This window comes from Zingiber officinale, chromosome 6B (assembly GCF_018446385.1).
Source record: "Zingiber officinale cultivar Zhangliang chromosome 6B, Zo_v1.1, whole genome shotgun sequence".
Taxonomy (NCBI): Eukaryota; Viridiplantae; Streptophyta; class Magnoliopsida; order Zingiberales; family Zingiberaceae; genus Zingiber; species Zingiber officinale.
The window spans coordinates 66,927,836-66,955,037 of record NC_055996.1 but is presented as its reverse complement, the minus strand read 5'-3'; the positions used below and the strand labels follow the sequence as shown (position 1 = coordinate 66,955,037).

The 27,202-nt window shown below is 37.4% G+C and overlaps 1 protein-coding gene across 2 annotated transcripts; it reads left to right on the top strand.

The window, feature by feature from the left end:
• The first annotated feature begins 16,324 nt into the window (after positions 1–16,324).
• On the top strand, positions 16,325–20,233 carry LOC121992570 (putative disease resistance protein RGA4). 2 transcript variants are annotated; one of them, XM_042547034.1, is made up of 4 exons: positions 16,325–16,763; positions 16,975–19,764; positions 19,880–20,050; positions 20,181–20,233. In XM_042547034.1, the coding sequence occupies exons 1-3, from the start codon at positions 16,434–16,436 to the stop codon at positions 19,916–19,918; spliced, it is 3,159 nt and encodes a 1,052-aa protein (XP_042402968.1). In that variant the 5' UTR covers positions 16,325–16,433; the 3' UTR covers positions 19,919–20,050; positions 20,181–20,233. The 2 variants fall into 2 exon arrangements, with proteins under 2 accessions (XP_042402968.1, XP_042402969.1); XM_042547035.1 differs by having other exon boundaries at positions 16,632–16,763; positions 16,952–19,764.
• Positions 20,234–27,202: the final 6,969 nt, after the last annotated feature.

The following is a 27,202-nucleotide window of genomic DNA, read 5'->3' as shown; positions in this document are numbered from 1 at the left end:
ATAGAAAATTAATCGAACACAAAAATCAAATAAAATTCTCCTTGAGGAAAACCAACACCTCAAGGAACAAATTAAAAAAAAAATATAATCCAAGTCAAGTCATAAAACTTGAGGAGGAAAATTCAACACTAAAAATTGAAATTAACAAATTTAAAGGGTTATTAGAAAAATTCACAACTAGATCTAAAAGTTTGGATCTGATATTAAATAATTAAAAAGAAGTATACAACAAATATGGACTTGGTTACAAGTTAAATTCAATAAATAAATCATTTATGTCACTAGTAACTCAACATAAAAGACAAACTAAAGTTTGAGTTTCAAAAGCGTGTTTAATCACGCAAGCAGGACTAAACCAATACTACATACCTAAAAATAAAATATACTATGTAAAATAAAATATTTATCCAAAACATAAAACTAAATCAAATAAACTAAAATTAAATAATAGAAATAACTACAGAACCAAAATAAACCCAAACTATCATCAAGTTGATTACAATTATAAAAGTACTCGACATAAATCCAGAACTAAATTTTAATCCAGATCAATAATTTAGGAGGATGCTTCAAACTAGTTGACACCTCCAAAAATAACCTATTCGACAGGGTAATTAGGAATAGTCTAAATAGGGATAACAGTTTAACTTACAAAAGTACTGGTAAAATTTTGGATGATAGAAGGTTAGGAAAGCTCTGTCTATGCATGCCTAGGAAGATATGACACATTTGGCTTAGTGGAACTAACTAAAGCTACCCCTTATGGATCCTAACTAGTTAGACCAAAGTTTTGTACTAAGTTCAGTAAATAGGACTATTTGGAAAACCTTGAAGTCATGGTTACTCTAATGATGTCCAGGTGACTCACCAGATCCCAGAGGTTATCCGAGAATGTCTATTTGATGAACCCAAAGCTAAACCTGAATCTAACAAAAAGTTAAACTAAATCCTGAAATTGAATTTAACTCATCTCATAAAATTATAGGATTCTCTGATTGAAAACATAGATCGGGTAAGATGACTAAGGACTTAAAATTAAAATCAAATTAAAATTTCTAACTAAAATTCAAACTAAACAAGAATTTTAATTAAATTAAAATTAACATTAAAATTAAACCAAGCTTATTAACTAAATCAAATTAAATTATTATTTTAAAAATTATTTTGACTTAAAAATCATTTTAAAAATGATTTTAACTTAAAAATCATTTTGATTTAAAAATTATTTTAAAAAGTATTTTAACTTAAAAATTAATTTAACTTAAAAATTATTTTAATTTAAAAATTATTTTAATTTAAAAATTATTTTAATTTAAAAATTATTTTAATTTAAAAATTATTTTAACTTAAAAATTATTTTAACTTAAAAATCATTTTACAAATTATTTTAACTTAAAAATTATTTTAAAAAATTTATGTTAACTTAAAAATCATTTTAAAAATTTATTTTAACTTAATTTTTTTTTTCAAAATTATTTTGACTTAAAAATTTATTTTAAAATTACTTTAACTTAAAAATTTATCTTTAAAATCATTTTAACTTAAAATTTACTTTAAAAATCTATTTTAATTTTTTAAAAAAAAAATTTATTTCAACTTAACAATTTATTTTAAACTAAAAAATTAAATTAACTTAAAATTAATTTAAAAACTTAACTTAAAAAAAATTAACTTATCTAAAACTTAAAAATTAATTTAACTTAAGCATTCAAACTGATTTTAACTCCTACCTGTTATAGGAATCCAAGTGGATTTTAGATAGCGGTGGTTCCAAACACATAACTGGGGATTACACCAAATTCACTCAACTGTCCTACAAAAGCCTAGGAATAGTTGCCTTTGGTAACAATGACAAAACTCAAGGTAATTGAAACAGGTAATATTGAAATCAAAAGTAATTTTATTATGAAAAAGGTATTACTTATTGAAAATCTCAAATACAACCTTCTTAGTGTTAGTCAATTGTGTGATTCTGGATTCAAGATTAGGTTTCTTTCATCTGAATGTTTAATTAAACACCTAGACAACCCTACTATAAGTCTCAAAGGGTTTAGAAAAGACAATATTTATGCAATTAACCTAACTTCTTCTTCACTTAAGTGTTACTTAACACAAAAAGAAGAAATTTGGTTATGGCATAGAAGAATGTCACATACAGACTTTAGAAATATAAGTAAATTAAATGGATTAGTTAGAGGCTTACCAAAATTACCCAATTTAGACCCAACAATCTTTAATGCTTGTCAACAAGGAAAACAAACAAAATATACTCACAAACCAACTAATCAACTTCAAACAAATTCAATACTATAACTATTACACTTAGACCTATTTGACTCCCATGGGGTCAAATCAATAAATGGAAGTCTATATTGCCTAGTAATAATAATAGATGACTACTCTAGGTTCACCTGGATAAAATTCTTAAAAAGTAAAGATGAAATGTTTGAAATTTTCACTAAGTTTTACAAATAAGTTGTTAAAAGAATCAGAAGTGACAATGGAGGAGAATTTAAAAATCATAACTTTAACTAATTTTGTCTTAAAAACGTCTACCATCACAAATTTTCATGTCCTAAAACACCTCAACAAAATAGAATAGTAGAAAGAAAAAATAGAACTCTACTTGAAGCCTCTAGGACAATGTTGAATGAATATCACTTACCAAAATATTTTTGGGCAGAAGTTGTTAGTACAACTTGTTATGTACAAAATCAAACTACAATAAATAAAACTCACAATAAAACCTTATTTGAATTATATTATAATAGACAACCTAATATTAAATATTTTAAAATATTTGGATGCCTAGTATACATACTAAATACAAGAGAACACTTAAGAAAATTTACCTAAAAAATAGAAAATAGAATATTTATAGGATATTTGTCAAACAGTAGAGGGTATAGAATATATAATAAAGTCACACTGAAAATTAAAAAACCCTCAAATGTAAAATTTGAAGAATCTAATCAAAATTTAGAACAAACTTAGATTCAACCAAGTGATTTTATTCAAAGTAACCCTAGTGAAAATCTAAGTCAAGAAGACGAAGAACAACCTCAATCGAATGAACCTACTAAAACTATAAGAGTCAACGCAAATCATCCAATTGAACAAATAATTGGTGATCCAGACTTAAGAGTTTAGACTAGGTCATCCTTCTGAAATTTAAGTCAAATGTCTTTGATATCCAAAATTGAACCCAAAACAATAGCAGAATCCTTACTTGACCCAGACTTGATCATAGTCATGCAGGAAGAACTAGCCCAATTTAAAAGAAACCAAGTTTGGGACTTAGTACCTCCTCCTAACAACAAAAAGATAATAGAAACAAACTAAGTGAAAATGGGAAAATTATTAGAAACAAAGCTAAACTTGTTGCCAAGGGATTTAGTCAAGTAGAGGGACTTGACTATGATGAAACATATGCCCCAGTAGCTAGACTTGAGTCCATTAGAATGTTACTTAGCTTTGCAGCCGATAAAGGATTTAAACTTTATCAAATAGATGTTAAATCTGTATTTTTAAATGGGCTAATAAAAAAAGAAATTTATGTAGGTCAACCACCTGAATTTGAGAGTTCAGATCATCCTAATCATGTATTTAAACTCAAGAAAGCTTTATATGAACTTAAACAAGCACCTAGGGTATAGTATGAAAGATTAACCTCTTACCTAACTTCTAAAGAATTCAACCAAAGATAAATTGACCAACCCTATTTGTCAAATCAATCAAACAAAATATTTTTATAGCTCAAGTATATGTAGATGATATAATCTTTGGGTCAACCAACTCACAATTTTTACAAGAATTCATAACCCTAATGAATAAGAATTTGAAATGAGCTTAGTAGGTAAATTAACTTACTTTCTGTGGCTTCAAATTAAACAAACAAATGACGGTAATTATATTTATCAACAAAAATGCATTAATGAATTACTTAAAAAATTTAGTATGGAAAATACTAAGGAAATAAAGACACCTATGACAACTAATACAATCTTAGATAATGGCCCAAATAGAAAACCAGTTGACTTAAAATACTATAGGAGTGTCATAGGTAGCATACTATACTTAATTGCATGTCGACCTGATATTTTATTGGCAGTTAGTATGTGTGATAGATACCAAACTTGTGCTAAAGAATCACATTTGACTCAAGTCAAAAGAATTTTTAGATATCTCAAAGGAATATCAAATGTAGGAATTTGGTATCCTAGAACACCCAATTTTGAACTCATAGGATACTCCGACTCAGATTACGTTGGCTGTAAACTAGATCAAAAAAGTATAAGTGGTGGATGTCAACTACTTGTCCCATCACTTGTCAACTGATTTAGTAGAAAACAGCACTGTGTTGCCTAATCTATTACTGAGTCAGAATATATAGCCATAGGAGAATGTGTCACACAATTATTATAGATGATGCATACCTTAAAAGATTTTAATTTAAACTTTACAAATACAAAAGTACTAATTGATAATGTTAGTTCAATTAATTTAACAAAAAATCCTGTGCATCATTTAAGAACTAAACACATTGAAATTAGACATCACTTTATCAGGGATCATGTCGCTAAAGGTGATATTGAACTCAAATACATTGAGTCCAAGTCTAACTTAGCTGACATATTCACTAAACCCCTCCCTAAAAGTGGTGATATTGAACTCAAATACATTGAGTCCAAGTCTAACTTAGCAGACATATTCACTAAACTCCTCCCTAAAAGTAAATTTAGTAACTTATGTCGGTAATTAGGAATGTTCTTAATAGACTAGGACCTTTATTTTTCAAAATTTTCTTTAAAATTCTAGGATAAAACTTTTTATTTTATCTTTCTCAAAATTTCCTATTTTTTAGTATTTTCAAAATCAGTTTTTAGCCTTAATCTAGATCAAATCCTTAGAATGCATGCTCCTATAGATCTAAGGCTTGATCATCTCACCAACACATTAGGGTTACCTTGTTTGTGTATTGTTGAACTTAGAAAGGGGTGAATGCATAGGAAGATTGTCTGGACTTAAGATGCTTATTTCAGTGCATCAACATAAGTCTGGGCGTTAAAAACCACACTAACAGAAATCAGGTTAAGTTTTTCGGCTTAGTCAAACACTAACTGAATAGATTAACTTGACTTGACTAACCATGTAAAAACTGCTATCTTTTGATAGTCAGTAAGTAACCAATGGTTAGACAATTAAGGATACTTTCTAGTTGTTTATTTTAAAAGACAGTAAGATTCAGGGGGTGTATTAATTTTTTTAATTGCTTGCATTTTTTTTAAATATTTTACAAAATTATTTTCGAAAACTGCTTCAAATTTTAAAAGATTTACCAAACTACTATCTTTAAACTTTTTACTTTTTCTTAGCCTTAAAAGTTTTAAAAATCAGTTTGACAAATGTCTAAAACATCTTGACATAATCTTCACAAGGTTTTCTTACTTGAAAATTTTTCATCATATTTTTGAAATGACATTTTTGAAAATGTCATTTATATCTTTTTCAAAATTTAATTTTCAAAAATATTTTTTCAAATGTTTTGAAAGTTATATTAAAATATTTTTGAAATTTAATTTTTAAAAATATTTCCTAATGTTTTCAAACTCTATTCTAGCATTTTTCAAATCCTTTGAAAATCTAATGCAAAGATATAAATTAGTAGACTTTGAAAATTATTTCCACTTTATGTTTGAAAATCCTTTTAAATTTATTTTTTTTGAAAATCTTTATTTTGAATAACTTATTTTTGTGAGTTTAACTTCCTTTAGTAACCTTGAAAGTTTTCTGTTGCAAGAATTTTTCCTTCCTTTACTTAGTCAATTTTTCCTAACTTGTCTATGCTTATTTTTTGATGAATGTCAAAGGGGGAGGGTTAGGTAGATTAAGTTAAGAAAATATCTAGACAAAACACCAAAATCAATCTAAAACCATATCATCTGTCTAGTTATTATTGCATATTTTTTACTAACCTAACCCAAGTTGTCATTTGAATAAAAAAGGAAGAGATTATTGGTGCGGTTAGCACTAACGGTCCAACTCAAGTTTTGATGAATGACAGAGTAAGTTAAGTTAGGTTTATTGTGATTTAACGATTTGACTGAGTGTGTAGGAGAAGTCTAGCTAGGTCGACGGGCCGACCGGATAGTTGGCACGAAGTCTAGGTAGGTCGACGGGCTGATCAGATCGTCGGCACGAAGTCCAGCTAGGTTGATGGGCTGACTGGATAGCTAGCATGAAGTCCAGACAGGTTAACGAGCTGACCGGATGTCTGGCAGGATGGTAAGTTAAGGTAAGTCACTAGAGGGGAGTGACTTGGTGAGGACGCATTCCCCGTTTGAGGGAACAGTAGGCGTTGATCCAACTTAGATCCATTTTGGAAACCTAAGTTGAGATCTTGATTAGATTCTTGTCTCGAGGAGACAGAATCTAATTACTACTCAATTTATTATAATTGTGCTAACCTTTATTTTGCAGGGTAGTGTAATATTTATTGCTTCAGACTAACCTTTTTCTTGTAGGAAAAAGAGTTGCTAGGAAAAGGGGGTCTCGGCGCCCAGAGTACAAAAGCTTATCTCGTCACAAACATGGCACATGTTGGTTGGCTGGGTCGACGTCATTGTCCAGGCACCCGGAGTTACCTATATAAGAAGCCCTCAACCTGGAGCAAACAACAACAACTTTTGCTATGATTGCTCTCTTGCGCGCTGCTCCAAAGATGCTCCTGCGACACTGCGAAGCTACTCCGATAACCTTGACTCAGTTTTAATTTCCTTATTGCTGGTAATTTAGTTTTAATAGTTCTTGTACTAATCTTGTAACTCTTTTTATGAACTATTAGTAGATTTCCCAACTAACGCACTCGACGAGTGGGGGTCTTGGAGTAGGAGTCGACGAAAGCTCTGAACCATGTAAAATTGGTTTTGATAGCGTTGTATTTATTTTTTTTGTTTCTGCTGCTTACTCGATAATGAATTTTCGACGATTGCTATTTACTCCCCCTCCCCCTAGCAAACTTTACAATCCAACAATGATAATAACATCGCTCTGAGTAACCAAACTGAATAAATAAATTATATCATAAGGAGTCTCCGGGCTGACTAATATGCCAGCCGATATATTGGCATTGAGCAGAATAATCAGATCGGATGACTATAACCTTTTAATACATTTGTGAGATAACTTTTGAATGAATTCTTTATCATTGAGGGGCAAACTGAATAATAAATCAGACAAGATAACGATGTTGAGCATGGTAATTAGACCAGATAATTATAGTCATTTAAGACTGGATTTCGAACGGATTCTTTATAATAGATTTTCAAACTAAACAATAAATTGGGTAGGATAATGCTGCCGAGCATGATGATCAAGATAGACAATATAATAATACCTTTATAATTGGAATTCGTCTGGAGACTGAAGAATCTTGGATTTGAAGGTGCGAGAGCATGCTTGTTTATGACTCAGTCAGTGACTTGGGAGTCTAGAGTCTCTGGATCCTTTGAGGTGCGAGAGCATGCTCGCTTATAACCTAGTCGGTGGCTCCAAAGTTTGGAATCTTTGGATTATCTAAGGTGCGAGAGCATGCTCGCTTATAACCCGACCGATGGCTTAGGAGTCTGGGGCTGGCCCGATCGGAGAATTAGGGACTTAGAATTTTTGAGGAGAGGGAGCATGCTCGCTTATAACCCGGTTTATGGCTCAGTAGTCTCAGACTGGCCAGATCAGAGAATAGTTGGGCTTAGAATTTTTGAGGCGCGAGAGCATGCTCGCTTATAACTCGGTCGATGGTTCGGGTGTCTGGGACTGACCCGATCGGAGAATCTAGGGCTTAGAATTTCTGAAGTGTGAGAGCATGCTAGTTTATAATCCGGTTGGTGGCTCGGGAGTCTGGGACTGGCCCAATCGGAGAATCAGGGGCTTAGAATTTCTTAGGCGTGAGAGCATGCTCACTTATAACCTAGCCAATGGCTCAGGAGTCTAGGACTGGCCTGATTGGAGAATCAGGGGCTTAGAATTTCTGTGACACAAGAATATGCTCGTTTATAACCCGGACGGTGGCTCGGGAGTCTAGGACTGCCCCGATTGGAGAATTGGGGGCTTAGAATTTCTTAGGCATGAGAGCGTGCATGCTTATAACTAGGCCAGTGGCCCGGGAGTCTAGGACTTGCCCGATTGGAGAATCGGGGACTTAAAATTTTTGAGATGCTAGAGCATGCTTGTTTATAACCTGGCAAGTGGCTTGGGAGTTTGGGACTGGCCCGATCAGAGAATCAGGGGCTTAGAATTTCTGAGGCACGAGGCCATAGTTGCTTATAACTTGGCTAGTGGCTCGGGAGTCTGGGACTGGCCCGATCGGAGAATCAGGGCTTAGAAATTTTTAGATACGAGAACATGCTCATTTATAATCCGGTCGGTGGCTTGGGAGTCTGGGACTGGCCTAATCGGAGAATCGAGGGCTTAAAATCTCTTACGCGTGAGAGCATGCTTGCTTATAGCCCGACGGTGGCTCGGGAGTCTGGGACTTTCCCGATTGGAGAATCGGGGGTTTAGAATTTTTGAGATGTGAGAACATGCTCGCTTATTACCCGACTGGTGGCTCGGGAGTCTAGGACTAGCCCGATCAGAGAATCGAGGGCTTAGAATTTCTGAGGCATGAGAGCATGCTTACTTTAGACCGGTCGGTGGTTCGGGAGTCTGGGACTGGCCCGATCAGATAATCAGGGGCTTAGATTTTCTGAGGTACGAGAACATGCTCGCTTATAACCTGACCGGTGGCTTGAGAGTCTGGGACTGGCCCGATCATAAAATCAGGGGCTTAGAATTTCTGAGGCGTGAAAGCATGCTCATTTATAACCTAGCCAGTGGCTCGGGAGTCTGGGACTGGCCCGATCGGAGAATCAGGGCTTAGAGTTTCTTAGGTGCGAGAACATTCTTGCTTGTTACCCGGTCGATGACTCAGGAGTTTGGGACTGACCCGATCAGAGAATCAGAGGTTTAGAATTTTTTCGGCGCGAGAGCATGGTTACTTATAATCCAGCCAGTGACTCAGAAGTCTAGGACTTGCCCGATCGGAATATCGGGGGCTTAGAATTTTTTAGGCTCGAGAGCATGGTCGCTTATAACCCGATCGGTGGCTTGGGAGTTTGGGACTGGCCGATCAAAGAATCAGTGGCTTAGAATTTCTGAGGCGTGAGACGATGCTCGCTTATAACCCGACCGATGGCTCGAGAGTCTGGGACTAGCCCGATTAGAGAATCAGGGGCCTAGAATTTCTGAGTCATGAGAGCATGCTCGCTTATAACCCGGTCGGTGGCTCGGGGGGGGGTCTAGGACTTTGAGAGATTTGTCAAATGAATTCACCTGCATTTTCATTAAGTGTAAAAGTTTAACATAATACATGGGCAAATTACAAGCGTACATTTCAGGCCCTATAAGGTTGTAGATGATTTGTGCTCCAAGGTCACTCTAACCTTTTCCCCTCTACGTCTTTAAGGTAATAGGAACCCGAGGTGAGATTTTATACCACCTTAAATGGTTCCCCCCTCCCTCCACTGTGGCTCCAGCTTGTTGACGTCACTGATTGCCTTAATCCGCTTCTAGACCAGATTGCCAATATGAAAAAAATCAGGGTATAACCCTTTTGTTGTAATTTTGACTCATCCTTTGACAGTATGTCATTAACTGATCTGCCGCTTTATCTCTGATTTCTTCTATCAGATCAAACTCCATGAGGTGCTGGCCGACATTGTCCTCATCATAAATCACCTCCGATCAGACTCCATGGCAATCTTGATCAGGACCACTGCTTCACCACCATAAACTAGATGGAAAAGAGTTATACCTATTGCTTCTTGGGGGAGGGGGGGGGGTTGTATAATATGCCAACAATACGATAGGTAGTTCATCAACCCAACTTCCTTCGACGTGATCTAATTTGGTTTCAAGTCCTCTGATGATTTCTCTATTTGTTACTTCTGCTTGGCCTTTACTCTGAGGATAAGCCACAGATGTGGAGGAAAAGGTCCAACTATATCTACCCCATTGATCGAACGGCCAGGAGACAACAAAGGTCTTTAGCAATTTCGTAGGGTGGTGCGGGATATTCTAGTACTTTTGATAGGATAAGCATGTTCTTACTAACTGAGCTGCATCAGCTTGCAGAGTGGCCAAAAATATCTGGCTAGTAATATTTTTTGAGCAAGAGATTGACAGCGAGTTTGACTTCTACAAGAACCTTGATGTACTTATTGCAAAATATATTGCATGTCGTCCTGTCCGATGCACTTAAGTAGAGGACAAAAGAAAACCTGCTTATAAAGGTGATCCCTGATCATAGTGAATCGGTTGACTCTTATCTTAATCACGCTTGCTTTCTCTCCATCTACTAGTAAAATGCCTTGCTACAGAAACAATATGATGAGTTTTCTTCAATCACTCTGCAATTCCAGGTTGGCCTGTCACTCAATACAAACCACCAATCGTGTTTGTTCTACAGGCTTGTCTAATGTCTATGAAACTATAGCGGAAGCTAATTTAGCAAAGTCATTTGCTGTCTGATTTTTTTCTCGGGGGACCTTTTGTATGATTATCTCTTGAAACTCGACTCTAAGTTTTTCGAAGGCTTCTTTATAGAGCTTGAGCCGCATATTATTAATTTTGAAGTTGCCTGACAATTGTTGTGTGATTAGCTGAGTGTCGGAATAAATTAAAATTTAGGCGGCACCCACGTGTCGGGCTGTCACGCCCCGAGGGAGTCCCTGCCAGAGAAAATTTTGGCAGCATCCCTCCTATACGGGTGACAATCTGAAACTTAACTACATAGCCCTCAGGCTCACAAACCTCGGCCAACACGGTCGGAACATATACAATAAAAATGATAAATAATCCACGCAGTTTAATAATAAATCAGCCTCCGGCTCACACAACCACGCAGTTTAAAATATAACCTGCTCCACTACTAAAAAAAACACAACCCACAACGGAAAACCATTGCAGCGGAAAAACTAAGGTAGTAGACCAAAACATGATATAAAAATCCTCGAGTACAACCACACATCACAAGTATGTAGGAACATAACAAGAAAAGCAAAAGTCCAAAAATAGAAAACCGTCGCGACTCGAAGTGGGGACTAGCGACTGGAACCTCTTGACAGCTTCAACCTGAAATAAGAAAATAAAACCACGGGGTGAGTCCAAGAACTCAGCGGATACCAAGCTGATATGCATAGTATAATATAACCAATAATAATAACTATGCAGTACAGTCTCCTGGAAAATAACTGAAAATGCAAAACTGAAAGACAGGAGAAACTGTACTCACCAGGGTCTCCTATCCTAACATAAAGGTTGTCAGACTAAACTCATCATGTCTTCTGTAAGCATGTCAATCATATGCAACCACGGAAATGCAGCATCCAATATGCAGTAATCACAAGCAATAAATGCAATCCATGCATATGATGCAAAATATCCTGGTCACCCCTGACGCCAGTCAACCATCTCACACGCGATGGTGAGACCGAGTGGGTAGGGCTATGACAACTATGCACTCTGTCATCACTACTCCTGAGTGACCGAGTAGACAGGATGCTATCAGAGTACATCTATCCTCCTACCCCAAACAGAGTGGGGGAGCTCAATGCTCTCATCTCCCTGAGATAGTCCAGAAGAGGGATCCATGTCCTGCTACCATGCTGCATCACCACTACCATGAGCGGGCCAGCGGAACCCTTGACAGAGCAACCTACTACAACACACTCTGCCTGATATACCACTAACCCATGAGTGGTTGTGTGTGCATATCCATGTAACTGGTAATGTGCTCAAAATAATGGAGCCGACAATCGCTCAGCATGCAATCATGCAAGATGATGCATATCACTAAGCATGTAAATCCTGACACCTCCATAATATATACCAAAAGGTAAAGAAATCCAACAAGAATTTAAGTATCATGAAACTACGTATACATGTAAGATATGTCTAGTAACTAGTCCCGTACACAGTAAGGCAATGTATGTCACTATTTATATGATCATAAGTACACATGGCAAGAACAAAAGAATATAAGTCTAAATGCATACAGATAATAACAAACAAAGGCATGCTATAGGTATCAAGTAGTGACATACCAAAACAAAGATAAACATAATTATTACTAGTGGCTATAACCTACTACACATATCAAAATGACATTATCAAAAGAGATAAGTTAAGGTACCCGCCTCAAAAAAATATTAAGATTGTATTTGAAATAGATCCCACGTTGAGACGCTTGTCTCAACTCAAAATCCTGTAATAACATGCATATAATTTTAGCTAATTCGAGGTACACCAATTAACTAAATCCAAATTTTTATTAAACCAAGAAACCCTAATTTATCATTTAATCTCGGTTAGCTCGATAAATTGGATCTATGTTTGACATAAAAACTAACCTTAACAACCTCCTTTCCAATCCTCAGCTAAAGCAAGATCGCCATAGCAATTCAGAAGCTCCAAATCAAAAATCAACACATCCACATCGACCAATCCATCACTAAAATACAAACAAATCCTCAAACATAATTTACCTTGAACTGGTTGCTTACAGGAGCAAAGGACGAAGGAATTAGGTATTCGTGTTAGCTACTCACGGCACAGGGCAGCATCAATTGCTGGGGTGAGATCGGGTAGGGGACAGATTGCTCACCATCGTGTGTTGATTCCCCTTTCCTGCACCGACGATACCTAGTGATCAGGACCGTGGCACCTGCCATCAGCGACACAGTGAGATCATAAGAGATTGGTGATAGATCTACACTAACAGGGACAAGGAATGAAATCTGGTGTAGCGGAAGAACAACAAACCTTCCTGATGAAATCATTGCTGCTTTGTTCGGATCCGGCAGCAAAAGGGGTTGGTTGCCCTAACTGTTTCATCGACTACTCCCTTCCATTGACAGTGATGCCAAGCGGTGGCGGCGGCAGAGGAGATTGAGGACGACAGAGGGAGAGGAAGAAGTGGCAGCCGGTGAAAGAGATGGCGGCCCCGGTGGCGAGGTCATACTAGCACGGAAACCGACACTAGCTTCATGGTGTCCCTTAGCATCGCGTTGCCGAATGCTCACTGGAGCCTCTGCCAAGGCCTCCGCTTGAGCAACCCCTCCTGCACGCTCCTTCTCTGGCAGGATTGGAACGGCGACCGGGCTCGGCCGTCTGCGACGTTGCCGAGAGAAAGGGAAGAGGCAAAGAGAAAGCAAGAAATAGAGGGGAAGAGACTTCCTTGGCCGAGAGTTTTGTTCGTGAGGAGAAGAGGAAGAGTTTGGCCGGCGGTTTCGGGGAAGATGAAGAGCCTAGGAAGAGGAGAAGAAAACGACGAAGATGTAGGAAAGGGTGAGAAACGAAGGAAAAAGAGGAAAAAAAAAAGAAAAAGAAAAGAAATAAATAAAAAAAAGTCAAACATTTCCTAGTTCAAATGGGGTAGCTTAAATAGATTTTCCCCTGACCCAATAATTTATCCCCTTAAACTCGTCATACGAGCTCTGATTAATTTCCAGAAAATTTCTAAAATTTTTTAAAAATTCCCTTATGGTTATTGGCCCTTTTTCAATATTTTACGCGGGCGGCCTATAGGCCGGCTATCAACGTTTCATATTCTACTTCATTGTTGGTAGTATGATAATTTAGATGAACAAACAATTGCATTATGTCTTCCATAGGTGATATACTCTGCTGAGAGGATGATTCATCTATGTATATTTTTCAAGTTTTTTTGGGTTAAAGGTTTTGTACCTCACTGATAAAGTCTGCTTATAACTTATAAGGCTTGGTCCTTAATTGTCACTTGAGGATGATATTGTATATCGTATTCACTGAGTTCCGTGATCCACTAGATCAACCCCCCGGAGACTTCAGAGTTGATAAGCACTCGACCCATGGTGTTGTTGGTCATCACTATATGATCAGATGAAAAAGGAAATAAGAACGTAGCCTTCGAGCCGCTAGAACCAATCCATATGCTAATTTCTCGAGCGCGGTGTAATGACATTTGACTCCTTTTAATAAATGACTTAAGAAGTATACATGTTGTTGATCTTTCCCCTCCTGTCTTATTAACACTGGACCAATTGTATGCTCATTAGCTTATAAATACATCCACAAAGGTTAGCCCACCACTGACTTACTAAGGATAGGCAGGGCGGACAAATAATTTTTTAATTCCTCCAACACTTTGTCGCAGTGAGCATCCCACTAGAATTTGGTCGCCCGACGGAGAGGATCTTGAAAAAAAGGCAAACTTCGATCTGTCGATCGCGAGATGAAGAGTGACAGTGCTGTAATCTAGCTGGTCAATCTTTGCCCTTCCCTTAGGTTGCGTGGAGGTGTCATGTCTTGACGGGCTCACACCTTACTTGGGTTGACTTCTATTCCTCACTTAGTCCTGATGTATCCCAAGAAATACCTGCTTTTAGCTCCAAATAAGCATTTTCTGGGGTTTAGCTTCAGTCCAACCTGCCTTAGAGTCTGTCATGTTTCATCCACATCGGCACACAGGTCGGTCGTTCGGAGGGACTTAATGAGGATGTCATCCACATAAACTTCCATATTTCACCCAATTTACTTTCAGAATATTTTATTCATAAGCCGTTGATAAGTAGCACTTGCATTCTTCAATATAAATGATTTAACATTATAACAGTAAGTGCCTTCAACAGTTATGAAGCGAACTTTTTCCTAGTCATCCTTAGCAAGCCGGACTTGATGATATCCTTGATACGTGTCCAGGATACAGATAAATTCACAACTAGAGGTGGAATCCACCACTTGGTCGATGCGAGGCAATAGATCAATGCAGACCCTCCACTTATTTCTAGGCTTGGACACCAGGACAACATTGGCCAGCTAACTTGCGAATTGGATCTCGCGAATATAGTCTGCCTCCAATAGTTTGTCCACCTCCTCCTTGATGATCAGAATCCCGCCTCCAGTAGTTTGTCCACCTTCTCCTTGATGATCTTATTCTGATCTTCCCCAAAATCTCGTTTTCTTTGCTTGACCCGCTGAGCATCTTGATAAACATGGAGTACATGCTCCATGATCATTGGTAATACACCAGTCACTTCGTTGGGCGTCCAAGTGAAAACGTCGCTGTTACACGCCAAGCATTTAACTAGCTTGGCCTTAAGCTCAAGAGTCAAATTGGCCGCTATCTGGGTAGTGGCTTCTGGGTGATCAGGTTGAATTTACACCTCTTCTTTTTCTTCATATACAAGGGTGATGCTTCCCGAATAGGTTTGACTTCCATTCTCTGACTTTTGCAGGTAGCGTTGGCCTCGATCTTGACTATCTCTAAGTAGCACTTGCCTTCTACCAGCTGATTTCCCCTGACTTCTCTCACCTGGTCATCCACATGAAATTTTATTTTCTAGTAGAAGGTTGAGACAGCTGCCCAGAATTCATTTATGGTCGACCGACCCAACATGACATTGTAGGTTGAGGGTGCGTCTAAGACTATGAAAATCGAGCAGCACACCCTCATTAGGAGCTCCTCCCTTAAGGACATGACCAACTTTATTTGGTCGAGCGGCTGAACCTCATTACCCGTGAACCCTTACAAAGGAGTTGTCATGGGCTGAATCTAGCTCGAGTCTATTTGTAGTTGCTCGAACGCCTGCTTGAAGATGATGTTGACTGAGTTGCCTGTATCAATAAAGGTACAATGAATGTTATAATTATCTATAACAATCTTAATTATTAGAACGTCATCATGGGATATCTCAATCCCTCTAAATCTCTAGGCCCGAAGCTAATTTCGATCTCTTGTTTCTTAAAATAAAATAAAGAAATTTACACATCTTATAAATTTAAAAAAATAATAAATCTATAAAAATGTTTTGAAGGAATTATGGGATACCATTAGCATGATTCATAATATCTGGGAAAAAAAAGGACACATGAGACATTTAAAATTCTCTGAAATAAAAAAGGCTGATTAACTAAAAAAAATACATATTTGTTGACAGTTATTAAGTCGTTCATTTCATTTCAATTGCATTTAGTTTGAAGTTATAAATTAAAAAATAGATATATAAATCAAGAACTAATTTTCAAATTATCATTTGTATATAATAGATAATAATTGTAATATTTTATAAATTAGAAATATTAAATACAATTTTATTTTTTGTAAATTCTGACAAGATAATCAAAGACGTTCATAGCGACAACAACGTCCACAGCAATATTTAAAAGCGTGTCGTCAAAGGAATCTAATCACGTTCCACTTTATATGAACCGACAAAGATATCACTCAAAACAATTATTTAGTGGAAGACTTGATGCATTGACTCGGTAGATCTCTGCATCCCTTAATTCATCACAAGGCCGCTCCTTCCTTGTCTGCCTACCTAAAATTAATTTCCAAGAAGAAACAGGGAAGAACAATGGCCGGAGGAAGAGATGTCCTGTTTTCCACCATCACCATGGTGCTAGACAAGATGCATAGCTTGGCTTCATCATCAACGTCATCTTCTTCTTCGTCGCCACACAATGCTATTGAACAAGAGATGAGTAAGCTGACAGAGACGATGAGGAGAATCCAAGCCAAACTTGATGACTCAGAGGAGGAGAATCATGCAAAAAGTCACTCGGAGAAGCTTTGGCTAAGCGAGCTCAAAGATGTTGCCTATGACGCCGAAGACGTAGTAGAAGAGTACGAGTACGAGACGTTGCGTTCCAAACAATTGCATGAGAACAGCAGTGGGACACATGAGGTACGCGATTCTGAAGTGATTAATTTTGTGAATTATACCTCAATTACTTTTTTTATTTTTCTGTTGTTTTCCGTTTAATTTTATATGCTGTAAATTGGATAACAACATCCTGTTCATGAATCTTTTAGAATTCATACTGTAATCTATAATTTCGATGTTTGGATTCATGATTTCTATTTGATGTTTAGATTCATTATTATAAACCCAACAGGATGAACTAGCAAATAAAGCCACAGAGATAAGGAAAAGGTTTGATGAGATCACCAAGGAGTGGAAACTCCTAAAGTTGCCTAAGAACGCTGGAAAAAGAAAGAGAAGCCCCATGCTCTTAGATATGAACCGAGAAGAAGGCTCTTCTGTGGTTGAATCAGATGTTTTTGGAAGAGAAGAGGAAAAGGATGTGCTGGTTAAATGGCTGCTGTCAGAGGATGATACAACAGGAAATGGAGTTTCTGTAATTGCTGTAATTGGGATGGGGGGACTGGGTAAAACAACATTGGCTAAGCTTGTCTATAATGATGAAAGAGTGAAAAGCTATTTCGATTTAACAGGATGGGTCTGTGTATCTGAAAATTTTCATGTTGTTAGTTTGACAAAGAAGATCCTGCAATCATTTGCCAAAGTGAAAGTTCACGAAGAACTAGATGAGCTCCAACATGCACTGCGAGAAAAACTGCAGGGGAAGAAGTTTTTACTAATATTAGATGATGTTTGGAATGAAGAATTCACTCGCTGGGATGAATTAAGAAAGCCCTTACTATCAGCTCATGTGGGTAAAGTTATAGTGACCACTAGGAATCAACCAGCTGCTAGAATTATGGGGACAAGAAGTCCTCTCAACTTGAATTGCTTACCATTTGATGTATGCTGGCAATTGTTCAAGAGAGACACTTTGGGAGGAGCAGATAAGAGCCCACAACCACATCTTGAAGACCTTGGTAGGAAGATAGTAGACAAGTGCAAAGGCTTACCTTTGGCTGTGAAGGTGCTTGGAGGCGCTCTCAGAAACAACGAAGATATAGATTCATGGGAGGACATGCTAGAGAATGAGATGTGGGAGTTAGAAGAAACAAATAAAGGAGTTTTACCAGCACTTAAAATATCATATGATTGCATGCCGATCCAACTTAAAAGATGTTTCCAATACCTATCCTTATTTCCCAAAGACAGAATTTTAGATTCAGAAGAAATAGTCCGATTTTGGATGTCACAAGGTCTTCTTCCTCTTGATGGAGATAAGAGAGCAGAGGACATAGGCAGAAATTACATAAAAAGATTGGCTCAGAGGTCAATAATACATCTGGAATGGGATGACACCTTTTTGATGAGATGGAAATATTTTTCGATGCATGATCTTGTTCACGACCTTGCACAATGTATAGCTCAGGATGAATGCCTCTGTGTGATGGATAAATTCGACGCAAAGAAATTACAAAAGGTTCGACACTTGTCGGTGTGTATAGAATATCCTCATCTACTAGAACACGTGGAGATGATAAAAGATCTTCAACAACTAAAACTCATGCGGACACTTTTTACTACAGGACCTGGGTGCCGATCTTTTATGACAAGACAATACAATTCTTTTAAAGTCCTTGACGATCTTTTTCAAAAATTGAAATACATACGAGCACTCTATTTAAGCGAAATCAGCATCACCGGGCTACCAGATTCATTAGGCAACCTCAAACTACTTCGTTATCTTTCTATAAAAGACTATGATGTAGTGAATATTCCAGAGTCCATATGCAGCCTTTACAATTTACAAACTCTGGATCTGGAAGATACACAAATTTCTGAACTCCCAAGGCAGATTGGAAATTTGATAAACCTACGTCATCTTTTGCTTCCTAACGATTATGCCGATTATGACGATTATGAAGGTGTCTTTCTTCCATCTGGAATTGGAAACATGACCAACTTGCAGACACTCAGTTGCTTCAACGTCAGTTGTGAAAAAGAGCATTGCGACATAGGAGAATTGAATAGTTTGATGAAACTTGGAGGGCATATCTCCATTTCTGATGTAGCATCCGTGAACATATTTTCAAACTCAACACCCCCTCTGAAGACAAAAAAGTATATTGATTCTTTGGAGTTAGATTGGTATAGAGATACTCTTGAGCTTTCAGAATTTAAAAAAGATGAAAAGCAGGCAGAGTGGCAGCTCGACTACCTCGAACCGCATGTCAATCTCAAGATCCTTGAAATAAAGAACTATCCAGGTGTCAAATTTGTTGGATGGGTGGGCGCTTCATCCTTCACTAAGTTGACTACTTTGCGTGTATGGAATTGTAAGAATTGCAATAAACTTCCACCGTTGGGTCAACTTCCTTCTCTGAAAATGCTTGAGATACGTGGGATGGATAGCGTTCAACACGTGGGACGTGAATTTTGCTCCATGCTAATGCCATCTCCATCTTCTTCCCAAAACAAAATTGCATTTCCCTCTCTAAAACGCTTGATATTTAGCAATATGGAAAATTGGGAAGCGTGGGATGGAGTGGAGATTGGTGATTTCCCCAGTCTCGATTCTATTAGAATTTTTCGATGTCCTTTGCTGATCAAGTTTCCCCAGTGGTCCTATATGTCTTCCGTGAAAAAAATGGAATTGGGTAGTAGTGGTGTACCTGATGTTTCAAATTTCCATTCACTGACAAATTTAACAATTATATTAATATCTCAGGAATATAGTGAGTGGATGCCCAAGTGTTACTTTCCAATGCTCCAAAACTTGACATTATTAAGTGGCTTTGCAAAATCTGTTCATCTATCACAGAAAGTGCTACCTTCACTGAAGACTTTAGAGATTAGTTATTTTAGCGAATTGCAGGTTGTTACGGGGTTAAAAAATCTCACCTCCTTGAATTCTTTAATTTTAAAAAATTGTCCTAATCTTGAGTTCAAGAAGTTACCAACCACCCTTGAACAAGTGAAGCTCGACAGGTGTCGTTTGTTCGAGAAAGGGTTCAAAGAACAACAGCATATGCGCAATGTCTTGGTATGAAAAGCATACACTCTTTCTCTCTTTTCAATACAAAAATACTTATTTTAGTAAATCATAAAGTTATTCACATGCATCATTGTCTTTCATTTTGTGTGTCGATGATGTCAAGGGAGAGGAAGAGGAAGAAGAGATGGAGATAGATATGTAGTTACGACTTGGGAATGGTGGAGAGGATGACAACAACGTTGATGATAATATGGATGATCAACCAGTGAAGCTCAAAAAGTGTCCTTTATTTGAGAAAGAGTTCGAAAAACAACAGCATATGAGAAATATCTTGGTATGAAAACAATACGCCCTCTCTTTTCAATATACAAATACTTTTTTTTTTGATAAATCATAAAGTTATTTATATGCATCATTGTCTTTCCTTTTATGTGTGCTTTGTCTATGCTATCATTGATATATAGATGATAGAGACACACAATTCCGATGAGGAAGAGAAAGAGGAGATGGGTGTCGATGAAGAGGAAGAGGAAGAGGAGATGGATGCATATGGCAACAATGATGATAACATGGATTAGATGATAAGAATGACAGAGCCAGATGACAATGGTAGCAACATAGAAGAAGGATGATATATTCTTAATTGAGAAGAGACTCTTATCATGAGGATCCATTTTTTTTTCAATCATATTATTTTAATTGCAATATATGTTATAACTTATTACACAGTAAAGTCCTCGTTGTAATTTTTTCTCTTAGTTTTCACATAAATTGTGATAACAGTTTTCTATTAGAAATGGAGATTGTTGAAGTATATTTTTTTTACTATTCTAAAAAATAAAAAAATATATTTGTTGATTTATAGATCCATAACGATATTTATATATATATAAACTAATTGTTGACAATATTTTAAAGTGCCCTTTATCGATATTTAAATTTGATTCTCTTTTATTCATTTTCCATTTAAATTATTTTCTCAGTAAACATCATTCAAATATTAAATAATTATAAATACAAATATGAATAAAGAGATTATATTATAGACATAGTCTTGCTCTAAGTCATTATAGACCCAAAACATGAGCTGTAAGTAAATCCAATAATCCTTAAATGATTAAAGGTGTATTATACCAAACTAAAACCTTAAATAGTTAATAAGAAAATATAGTAAGGATGTATATGCTGTTGATTGAGTGGGATTCAATGCATCGAGTATATATTAATTCTCAGTTTGTTAAACGCGGAAAAGGTGCAGAAAGATGTCGTCTAAATAACATTGTAAAATATGACATTATTTGTCCACGCACGTGTTAGTATATATTATAAAACATCAACTAACACAATAGCTAATTAATAGAATGAACGATGATGAAGAATACAATTACCTTATAGGAGCCATCAAAATAGCTAAATCATCTATCTATACATGTAAATCACTCATGAAATCCATCAAGGTAGAGACCTTTTATGAGAACCTATTCAAAGGTTAACTAATTAATACTATCAAATGACTTTCCATATTTATTAAAACTTATAAGGGATGATGTTAGAACCCCAAGGTATTTTGGTGTGATCAAACAAGTTAAGTTAGGTCCTGTTTTGTCTATTTCTTGTGTCTAAGTGTGTAGGAGCTTAGGAACACAGGAAGTCGAGCGGAAGACGCGGCTAGTGAAAAGGGCAGCATGGGGAGAGAGCCGACGGACTCGGTACGTCCGAGGCACGAGGTGCCGCGGAAGAGTACACCGGTGGACGAGAAGAACGTACGCGGCGTTCGAGGGACGAGAAACCGAGAAGGAAGGCTGCTCGAGGAGAAGACCGGAAGTTGGGTTCGGGTGAGCCCTATTCCGGATGGCAGAGATCACCCAAGCAAGCGGAGCCGGAGCAAAGAAGACCCGGACCGAGGCGAGTTGAACTGGAGCAGACCGCGCAGACCAAAAGTCAACCTAGTTGACTTTTTGGTCCGGGCGCCCGGAATGAGGTCTTTATCCAAATCACGGTCAAACCGCGATCTGTGCGAAAGGGATAAAATTCTCTCCCGCTCTAGGCGCCCGAAACCCTTTCAGGCGCTCGAAACAGTGCTATAAATATAGCACTGATTTCCCAATTCAGGACAACACACTTGTAATCCAGTGCTTTCATTTCTACTTTTTCTTTTGTGCTATCAACGTTGTAAGAGGCTACTCCGCCCAAAGGAAATCATCAGATAGTGCGTCATATTCTCCTTGGATTAGCAATCCTCTGATTGCAAACCAAGTAAATCCTCTGTGTCTGATTTCTTTTAATTAGTCTCTTTTGTTTTAATTACAAGTGCAATTTTATTATTAGTTGAAAATCTGAGAAAGGTTGAATTTATTTTTCAGGGCAATTTGTTGGGGCAATATCCCTAGGTCAAGTTTGACCAAATTTGACTAAGCTTGAGTTGGGTCAAGCTTGAGTCAAGATGTGTGTGTTTTGATATTTGACAATATATGGAGATTATCGGGGCATTCGTCCGATTGTGGAGATGGTCAAGGTATTGACCATATTGATGAGAAGACAAGTCAAGTGGGTCAGTGTTAACCAGAGACTTGACTGAGTAACTCCTAACTAGAGTTTAGGCAATGGAGTAAGTCCTAACTAGAGTTTAAGTAATGGAGTAAGTCCTAATTGGAGTTTAGGCAATGGAGTAAGTCCTAACTGGAGTTTAGGCAATGAAGTAAGTCCTAACTGGAGTTTAGGCAATGGGAAAAAGTCCTAACTGGAATTTAGGCATTGAGTAAGTCCTAACTGGAGTTTAGGCATCTAGGAAAGTCCTAACTGGAGGTTAGGCAAAGAGAGAAGTCAAGTAGGTCAAGGTTGACAGGAGACTTGACTGGGAAAGTCCAAGTGTGATCTTGGCAAAGGAAAAGTCCTGGTGAGGAGTCAGGCAATTGGAAAGTCCAAGTGTGATCTTGGCAACGTTAGTCCTAGGGTGATTTCGCTAGGAGAATCCGACAACTAGAAAGAGGCCGATGGAAGCTCCAGAAGGTAAGGCGTGAAGGATGAAGAGATATCCGAGGGGCGCAAGGCTGATGGAGGAGGCTAGAAGGCTAGTTCGAGGTTGGTCGGGTGTAGCCAAATGCTACGCGTGCAAACCCAATAGGTCACGGGTGACCGGGAGTTGGGTTTGGGGACTCTAAACTTAAGTTTGAGTCAAGTCCAGGTTGTTCAATCGATCGGGCGATCAATTGAACAAGTTCCAATCGATCAGTCGATCGATTGGATTGTGCTGCGATTATGGGATGGCCCAATCGATCGATCGATCGATTGGGGTCAAGAAATCGTGAGAACAGAGGACTGTAGCCTCGCGTGAGCACGAGGGCACAGAGAAGTCCTGAATCGATCAACCGATCGATTCAGGCAATCCCAATCGATCGGTCGATCGATTGGGAAGTGATCGTTGCGTAGGATGCAGGTGATGGACAGCTGCGATTGACACCATATGATGTGGCAATCGATTGAGGAGTATTTCAATCGATTGGGAGCAGTTTATAAAGCTTGGGTGGAGTGTTTTCTTCGCCAGAACTTTGCATTCTTTTCGCCAAGCTTCCTGTGATTTTCACCAGCGATCTCCTCCGAGTTTCTTGCCAGTTCTTGAAGATTCTTGGAGTGCATCTCCAAGATTCAAGAGGCAACAACAACACGCAACAAGTAAGCAAGAAGAGTGGGTTTTCACTTGTACTTTTGTATTTCTTTTCTTGTGTGAGTTGTATTTGTGTGTTAGGTTTGTACGAGGCTTCTCCGCCTCCGGCTGCGACCAAGAAGGAGTGATTCACAGTAGAAGAGTGTGTCGTGTGCGTGGATCCTTAGATTAGTTACCTCTTCTTGAGGTGGATACCAAGTAAATCTACTTGTTAGCGTTGTGTGAGTCTTGTAGTCTATTTCCACTGCATATCTTCATCAAGACAAAGCAAGTCAACGCGAGCGCGACGAGACGCTATTCACCCCCTCTAGCGGATACAAAGGTCCCAACAATTGGTATCAGAGCCAGGTTGCTCATTTGAGGACTAACCGCCAAGAGAGCAAACCGCTAGAGGAAGAAGATGGACTTGGGAGGTCCACTTGGATGGGATCTCGGATTCCTCCTCCATACAACAAGGAAGACTTCAGTTTTTGGAGGAATTGGTTAGAGACATGGTTCCAAATGGATTGGAACCAATGGGTTGTCTTGGAGGACCCATTTGAAGCTCCAACAGACAAGAAGGGTAAACGCCTCCGACCTCGGCATTGGACCGAAGAACAACGGAAGCAATCGGAGGCGGATAAAGAGGTAACTAGAATTTTAGTAAATTTATTACCTTCTAATATTTTGTCAAGTGTAGGTGAATGCTCAAATGCAAGTGATCTTTGGAAAAAGATCATTGCTTACCATGAAGACCCTACAAAATTTCAAGGAGTAGAGGAGCCCAAGGAGAAGGGCTCATTGGTCCAAGAAGAGAAGGACCAATCCGATGTTGACACTAGTGCAACATCCGAAGAAGAGAAAGAAGAGAAGATCCAATCCAATGTTGACGAGGGGTCAACATTCGAGAAGGAAAAGGAAGAGGAGGAAGAGAAAGAGAAGGAAGAGGTGGAAGAGGAGAGATCTTCCACATCCTCAAGAGATGGAGTAGTAGAAGAATCTACATCCTCAAGTGGAGAAGAGGAAGAAGATGATGCAACCTCCACAATTCAAGTTACATTAAATGGAGGATCAAGCATCACCCCTACAAGCAAAGGTATAACAATTTCAATTATTAAAGATAAAAAATATATCATTTGCTTTGAGTGTAGAGAACATGGGCACTACAAGAGTAAGTGTCTCAAATTGGCTATGAAGAAGGACCAAGTAGCACCTAAGGCCAAGGAGAAGCCTAAGATGGTTGAACCCGTAGAACACAATAGCAAGGAGCACATTGTGTGCTTCTCTTACAATCAAAGAGGACATTACCGGAGTCAATGTCCTAAAGGGAAGAAGTCAACCAAGGTGATTAGAGGAAACACAAATCTAGGAGAAGCTTGTAAGAGCAAACCCAAGGTAAATTTTATTAATGCAAATCCTTTTAGAAATGATAAAAAACATGCTAGTTCAAATTTAAATTGTTATAATGCTATTTATCATGAAAATAGAATGGATGATAAACCTAAGGACAAATATATACCTCCTCATGCTAGATCTATCACACCTAAGGTTAGGAAGGTAGATAACTATTTAGAAAATACATATAAGGACTTTAGATATAAGTCCCAAAATAGAAATGCTCAAGGTTTCAATGAAAAACCAAAATCTAGGGATTTAATAAGAGAAAAACAAGTCTTGAGGTCAAGACTTGATAACTTAGAGAAAACCTTAGCAAGAATGGAAACCTTACTTACGGGTCAAAGTGAGTATAACCTAGGGAGAGCTAGAAAAGAGCCATCCTATGGCTATAAAGGTTTGAGTTACAAACCTAAGGCTAAGAAGGATGCCCCTTCATATCATAGGGTTCCATATGGCTATGGAACAAAACCTAGGTCTAATGGTCAAACCAAAATTACTAGGGAAGCTATCCCTAAGAGGATTTTTACCAAGACCAATGTGACTAAGACTTCTAAGAAGTCTAACAAAGTCACAAAGAAGGTCACAAGGGAGGTCAACCCTAAAGTTGACCTAGTAAAGGTGATTATGACTCCAAAAAGGCCAAACAAAGTCACAAAGAATATTACAAGGGAAGTTATCCTTAGAAGTGACCTAGTGGAAATGACCAAGACTTCTAAGGAGCCTAGGAAGATCCTTAGGAAGGTATCTAGGGAATTCATCCCTAGTGAATACCTAGAGCATCCAAGGAGCACCAATAGGTATTGGGTTCCTAGGAGCATCTTCTCTACACCCTAGATGGGTTTAGAGAGTGTCAACTTTCATTAGAAGGGTGGTTAATCCAACCCTAATAAAAGTTGGCACTTGGAGAGCATTTTCAAGGTTATTGTTAACCTTTTAAAATGAAAAGGATTATAGGGTTACTCTTTGAAAGAGTAATATATGTGTCAAAATTTCAAGAGTTGAACTTAATCCAAATTGGCACACTTAAAAAAAGTATAAGAAACATTAAGTTGGAATTTTGATATATTCTTGAGGAATAAATAGAAGATCCATGATTTAATCAAAGGTGATTAAGCTTGGAAGAACAAAGTATGCCAAGCCTTAAGGAGTTGAAATACATTTAAATTGACACACTTGAAAAGGAGTAGAAACGTCTAGATGAGATCTTAATATGTTCTTAGGGAATTAAGAGAAAATTTAAGTCTCAATCTAAAGGTTTAATCCTTAAAAGAAGTAATTTGTGTCAAACAAAAATTTGAGGATTTGAGTCAATTTTAATTGGCACAAATAGGAAACCATAAGAAATACCAAGTTGGAATCTTGGTACCTTCTTTAGAGGGTTAAGAGAAAGATAAGCCTTAGTTGAAATGTTTACTCTTTGGAAGAGTAACATGTGCCAAGAAAATTTGAGGTTTTGGAATTGATTTCAAGTTGGAACATATAAAAAGGCAAAAGAAATGCTAAGTTGGGTTTTGACATTTCCTTTAGGAAGACATGGGCAATCTAGGTTAATTTTAAGGTTTAGCTAAGGTTTAAGGATACTTAGATAGCTTATCTAGGTATATTTTATTTATGCTAAATTGCCTTGATTGATTGCCTATCACATGTCATGATATCATGTGTTGCATTCATGTTTATTATGAAAAACACAAAAATGTCATGTCATGTCATACATACATCATGTAGCTGTAGCATGTTTTCTTTTGAAAAATTGCTTATTTTGATGTATATCATAAACATCATGCATTATGTTTAATTTTCTTGCAATTAAGGAAAAATGGCAACAATTATGGGCTTATGCCAAGTGACATCCTAGGTGGATGATCATGGTTATCACAAGTCTCACAATGCCTAGATAGAGATGCATGATCTCTTAGATTAGAGCAAAACCAAATATAGATCTCACAAAGGACCATAAGGTGATTTGTATGTGTTTTAGTACACATTAGATACAAGTGAGATATTAGGGTGGTGAACAAAACTCAAGATGTTGATTTAGTATATCTTGTTGAGTTTTAGATTCATCAATACACATAGTTATGTGTTCTCCAATCATTGGGAAAGATAATGTATAAGTCATGTGCATTGAGCCTAAAGAACATAGTTGGATATCGATTTTGGAAATCATTTTAAAATGTTTTTTGAAAACCTTGGTGAAGACTATCTTTTGATAGTATTCATCATTGGAAACTTAGTCACAAACTAGAAGAAAACATTGAAATTTTTAAGTTTATGCCAATTTTTGAAAATAGGAAGTATTTTCATAGAAAACTATTTTTCCTTGATAGAGTATAACCTAAATAGTGTCTACATGAAATTTCATGATTTTTAGAATTTTATAGAATTTTTTAGGAGTTTCTAAATTTCGCTGAAATGGAATTTCAGAGATATCAGAAACTCAATCGA

Bases quoted from the DNA above. Each gene is read 5' to 3' on its own strand.
- LOC121992570 (XM_042547034.1), top strand. From the start codon at position 16,434: ATGGCCGGAGGAAGAGATGTCCTGTTTTCCACCATCACCATGGTGCTA. The intron at 16,764-16,974 runs GTACGCGATTCT...TAAACCCAACAG, and splicing joins ACAGCAGTGGGACACATGAG to GATGAACTAGCAAATAAAGC. The intron at 19,765-19,879 runs GTATGAAAAGCA...GATGATGTCAAG, and splicing joins AGCATATGCGCAATGTCTTG to GGAGAGGAAGAGGAAGAAGA.